Consider the following 5,366-nt stretch of genomic DNA (forward strand, 5'->3'; position numbering starts at 1 on the left):
TATCGTTTTGATTAAATTATGTATTTATTTTCTTTGTTATTTTTTTTCTTTGTTCTTTGTTTATTTTTGTTGTTTTGTTTGTTGAACTGTAATGTTATTTTTCACCATCAGTGATTGACAATAGAACCGCACGGATCTGTTAACATTGAGTTATTGGAATAAATACGTCATAATGGGTACGTCAAAGGTTAATTTTAAAAATGAAAAGACAACACTTTGAGTCACCAGAAGTTATTTGACATCGATAACGTTACGACCAATGTCGCGTTCAGTTGAATAATTTACTGCAAGAGAAGAAGAAAAACACAACGAATTCGCCTATCTAAATAACCAAATTCTCAGCTAAGGCTTACGGTATGTGGTATTTTATTTATTGCTTGAAAAGGTTAAGTCTTCTTTTCTATGTCAGTCCATAAATGTTGATTTGGGTTCATGTGGTTCGAAAGCAATCTCGGACAGGCCTGTGCCGATATCTGGAGGTGACTGTCACCTTTTGAACGTATCAAGCAAAGCCAGTGATCAGCTCTGAACTAAATCTTTGTTGGACAAACTGTTGCGCTAATGCTGTAATCAGGCTACCCTAAATAACTGCCATCTATTATTACCAATTATGCCATATCAATTTAAGTCAATTTGTGGTAGAGGCAGTTTAAATGTTTGATGGACTGATGGCGCTGGTAGTTTCCCATGATTACAATTTTCAAACATGTATGCAGCTTATATGAATGTACGGTATAAGCTATGGCTTATATAAATGACCCATACTGTGCATCATAATATTTCTTTAGTTGGTATTATCATTGATTTCCACATCTAAATGTATGTCATTAACAGTAGGCTACCCTAATCAATATTCAGTTTCTGTGTACAGTTGTTAAGGTTTTGACAAGAACTATGACGCATCAATAACTGTGATGTCACAATGTCTTAATATTCCATTATGTCATTCCATTCTGAAGTACTAAAGTAAAAGCTTATTTGTGTCCTCTTCACAACAGCACCAGAATCGTAGTAAACCGTATCTGCAATAATTATCAGTAAACTGTAATGGACGTTATTTAGATATCTTTTTATAGACGATTTGATTGCCTATGTCATTCTTTAGGTAAATGACTGTTTCACCAAAATGGACAGAGAAGATGAATATGATGAGTTTGAGGTAATATTACACAATAGCAATTAATTTAATCCTGCTATTGCTGAATACTTAATATGTTAAAGATTAAGTAACCAATACTTATTCAAAATGTAATGTGTGTGTGTAAAGAAAAGCAAAAGGCTCAGAAGTCATTATTTGAGTGACAATTTGGAGATGATTATTCAGTGTTAAGAGTTTCAAATGTTGGATTCAGGAGGAGAACACCAAAATGCGCGAGCTAGTTTGTGAGCTGGAGAACATTCTCAGTGAAATGCAAGCATACGAACGTCGTTTGTCGGAGCTGTTTGACGGAAAGGTATGAATGACAACAGCATTTGTTTCTGTCTTCAGCCTCTCTCATGACACTGAGAAGATTTAGTTTGGTGACTAAAATATCTCAGTTAGATCTCCTTATCTCTTTTTGTCTCTCCGTGAAGATCACAGTGGAGGGTCTGGACACGTTCCTCCAAAAGATCCGGTCTGCGGCAGCTCAGGATGTGAGGAAATGCCTCTCTCCGGCCTTGAAAGGCCTTCCTATTATGGCAACAGGGAGCATGAAGAGCACTTCCACATCATCGTCTGGACAAACTGAACCAGAGTCTTTAGCCCTGACCGTGCCTGACTTTACCATGGGAGCTGAGGTCCTGGTCCCAGGCATGATGACCTGTTCCCTGAAGCACCTGCTGGAGAAACCCGGAGAGATGGTCCAGCAGTCTCTGGCTAAGCTAACCATACAATTCAGTAACCTTGGCCTTGTCTCTGTTGTGGGAAAGAAGGCTGTGGCAGCCACATGTGAAATGTATAATCTTGTCATGAGAGTGGTTTCCATCTTCCTGTCCCATTGTGGCAACTGCTCCTGGCACATCTTGTCCTCAGTTACAGGTATAATTGCACGGGATAAGATGGCCGCTGTACTACGGTGCTTCACAGAAACAACCAAGACCTTCAACCAACTGGGCTTCAACAGCACCTTCTTCCAGTTGAAGCCTGTGGTCCAGGCGGTGGTGACCTATCTGGGAAAGATTTACCAAAGCAAAATGGCTGCTGCCGTCAAGTGCCAGCTACCCCTGGCTGATGATTATTCCTCTGAGCTTCGTGAGGAGGAAGAGTTTTGTGGGAAGATCGAGGCACCCATCATTTTTGAGGAAGTCCCCAGTGAGCTCCTGGGGAAGGTGGTGGACTCAGAGCAGAAAACAAATCTGTCTGACCTCTCTTGCTGTCACAGGCCTATCCTGGCCAAACAGCTGGTATGCACCTAGACATATCTAAAGTTATTTTACCGTCCTTGTCATGTTCAATGTTCATATTGCAACATGTTCTATGTTTACGTTGTTTTTTTAAGAAAGAAGAGCTTGCTGCAGCTGAATACATCATTTATTATGATGTTCCTGATGAACTCCTGGAGAAGACAGAGAAGAAGTTGGTGGAAAAGGGATCCCTGGCTGCTGTCTCTGAACGTCTTTCCCTGGCCTTACTGCCTCCTGAAGCCATACAGCTTGTGGCAACTGGACACATCACTGATGTCCGTACCGAAAAAGCTCTGGTGAAGGCTGAAGCCAAGGAGTTGGTTATGGACGGCCTGAAAACTGCAGCTTGCAAAGTTGTGGAGGATCTCATAGCAGCAGCCAATGAGATGGTTGGCATGGATGCTCCCCTTGATACTGAGGTGAGTAATAATTACCTCAACATGGCACAGTCAACCTTCCCATTTTATGTTGGGTTTGTAGTGTTTTTTTGAAGAACAGATATATTTAACTGGTTTCCTACAACTTTTTACAGATCTCTCAGACCGAGAAGGTTGCCCTCATCACTGGCAAGGCTAAGTCTCAGGTTACAACTGAAAATGTTCCTGATGACCTCCTGGAGAAGACAGAGAAAAAGTCTGAGGAGAAGGCTGCTGTCTCTGAAAGTCTTTCCCTGGCCTTACCTCCTCCTGAAGCCATACAGCTTGTGGCAACTGGACACATCGCTGATGTCCGTGCTGAAAAAGCCTTTATGAAGGCTGAAGCCAAGGGGCTGGTGATGGACAGCCTGAAGACTGCAGCTTCCAAAGTTGTGGAGGACCTTATAGCAGCTGTAGTAGAGAAGGTTCACATGACCACTCCCCTGGATACCCAGGTCTGGCATCTTTCATCAAAGCTTACTTTGCTGTTCAGACAACAGTACATATAACTTATTTAAGTCTTCACACTGATTTGCTGTTTACAGATCTCTCAGACACGGAAGGTGGCCCTCATCAATGGGAAGTCTGAGATTGCTGCAGAGGATGTTCTTAATGAACTCATGGAGAAGGTTGTGAAAGAGTCTGAGAAGAGGAGATCCCTGGCCCTGATCTCTGTCTCTGACTGCCCCCCCTTGGCCACTCAGCTTCCTCAGGTAAGAGACATTATGGGTTAAGATTTTCTAAGGTTTGTGCACCTTGCTCTTTTTTACTAAACACCATCTTCACCTTTCGATGTTTTTAGACACATGTTCATTTCTGTGTCTCTGTGTTCAGCTCACCGATCTTGTTCCTGAGCAGTGCAGTGGAGAGGATGCAAAGTGTGCTGGTGAGTTATTCAAAGCTCCACGATAATTTGGCCTCCATTACCTTAGTTTGAAATGCTTGAAATTAATTCAGTGATGTATGCTGTTATTATTCAGCACATGAAGACAAACAGGTGAAGAAGAAGAAGGAGAAGAAGAAGAAGGGAATCCGTGCATTCTTCAGAGGGCTTTGGAAGAGGATGATATGTTCCTCTGGAATCCCCAAGGATGACTGAGGCCCTGTCACCTACGATTGTCTCTGCCCCTACAAGCAGCACACAAAATATTTAACATCATTCATTAATATGTGATACAAAACCCCAACAAACATCCAATCAGAAAAAAAACATACTGTTTTTACTGAATCTTTCTTAAAAAGTTTTCCTCTTAAATCCTCATGCTATCATTAGTAATAAAAATTGTAAACTATTGAAATAACATGTTGTACAATAAAAGAAAGAAATATAAATAAAAAAATAGGAGTAAACAAGTGCATTCTGTAAAACATACATCATACTGATGATTCTGTCAGTCATAACACAAAAGTCCATATGTTTCTGTTACTTAAGAAAGTCAGAGATTGTGCATGCATGTGTCTTTATGTTTATTTAGTAGGTAAGTTTTACGAACAGAGTAACCCACATTGACATGAGGACTACACTAACTGCACCAGTAGAGGGCATGGCATTATTCACAGGACAAATATTGGTGGATTTTGTAGTCACCGGACCAGCAGTGGTGGCTTTTGTAGTCACCGCACCAGTAGTGGTGGCTGTGGTAGTCACTGGACCAGTATTGGGGGCTGTGGTAGTCACCAGATCAGTAGTGGGGGCTATGGTAGTCACAGGACCGGTATTGGGGGCTGTGGTAGTCACATGACCAGTATTGGGGGCTGTGGTAGTCACTGGAACAGTAGTGGGGGCTGTGGTAGTCACCAGCCTAGTAGTGGGGGCTATGGTAGACACCCGACCAGTAATAGGGGCTGGTTAAACCAGGCACAAAAGTAGCCAGAAGAGACAACAGTGCACATATTTGAGGATACACAGCCCTTGAAGACACCATTGCTTGCTGTAAGGTGTGATGAGTCCTGTAATTTTTGGATTCCTTTTTTGAAGCAGTGGGAACTGTACAGTTCTTCAAGAGATGGGAGAGGGTGTCCGAGTCTTAGGCATTAGGCCTCAGTAGACACCACCGGGTATTGAGTAAAACGAGAACGTAGATTTTTTTGTATTCTATCAGATTACTATCGATGAGACCTGTCAGTTTTCGCAGTGTTGTAAAGGCTTTGGAATGACAAAATCCAATCTAAAATAAAACAGGCAAAATAATTTCTAATCTATAATCTCATTATAATTGCATGATCAAATTAAACGTTTTTCTCTTTGGCACACAATTAGATGAAACAAAGGTGCTGCTCACACTGCTGTTGTTTAAAACCCGAAAGACGGAAAATGTGGTGAAAGTGTTTATGATTTCTAATAAATGCTGTCAAGTTACTTACAGGAAACACAGTGAGGCAGTTTAACCACAGTTTGATCAAAACATAATTTATTGTACAGATGAGTTTCAAATGATGATAGGCGATAATGATGATGATGATGATTATGATGATGATGAAGGTAAAAACCGAATGTTACAACCTTTGGCAAATACCCATCTATCACATCACAAAGTGTTTTTTAATCATATGTCCTTATAAATA

At 41.1% G+C, this 5,366-nt stretch overlaps 1 protein-coding gene across 1 annotated transcript; it reads left to right on the forward strand.

The window, feature by feature from the left end:
- The first annotated feature begins 1,767 nt into the window (after nucleotides 1-1,767).
- Nucleotides 1,768-3,905, forward strand: LOC124473693. The gene is made up of 6 exons (XM_047029326.1): nucleotides 1,768-2,385; nucleotides 2,481-2,804; nucleotides 2,918-3,256; nucleotides 3,347-3,514; nucleotides 3,636-3,687; nucleotides 3,782-3,905. The coding sequence occupies exons 1-6, from the start codon at nucleotides 1,768-1,770 to the stop codon at nucleotides 3,898-3,900; spliced, it is 1,620 nt and encodes a 539-aa protein (XP_046885282.1). The 3' UTR covers nucleotides 3,901-3,905.
- The last annotated feature ends 1,461 nt before the right edge of the window (nucleotides 3,906-5,366 follow it).

Source organism: Hypomesus transpacificus, chromosome 11 (assembly GCF_021917145.1).
Source record: "Hypomesus transpacificus isolate Combined female chromosome 11, fHypTra1, whole genome shotgun sequence".
Taxonomy (NCBI): Eukaryota; Metazoa; Chordata; class Actinopteri; order Osmeriformes; family Osmeridae; genus Hypomesus; species Hypomesus transpacificus.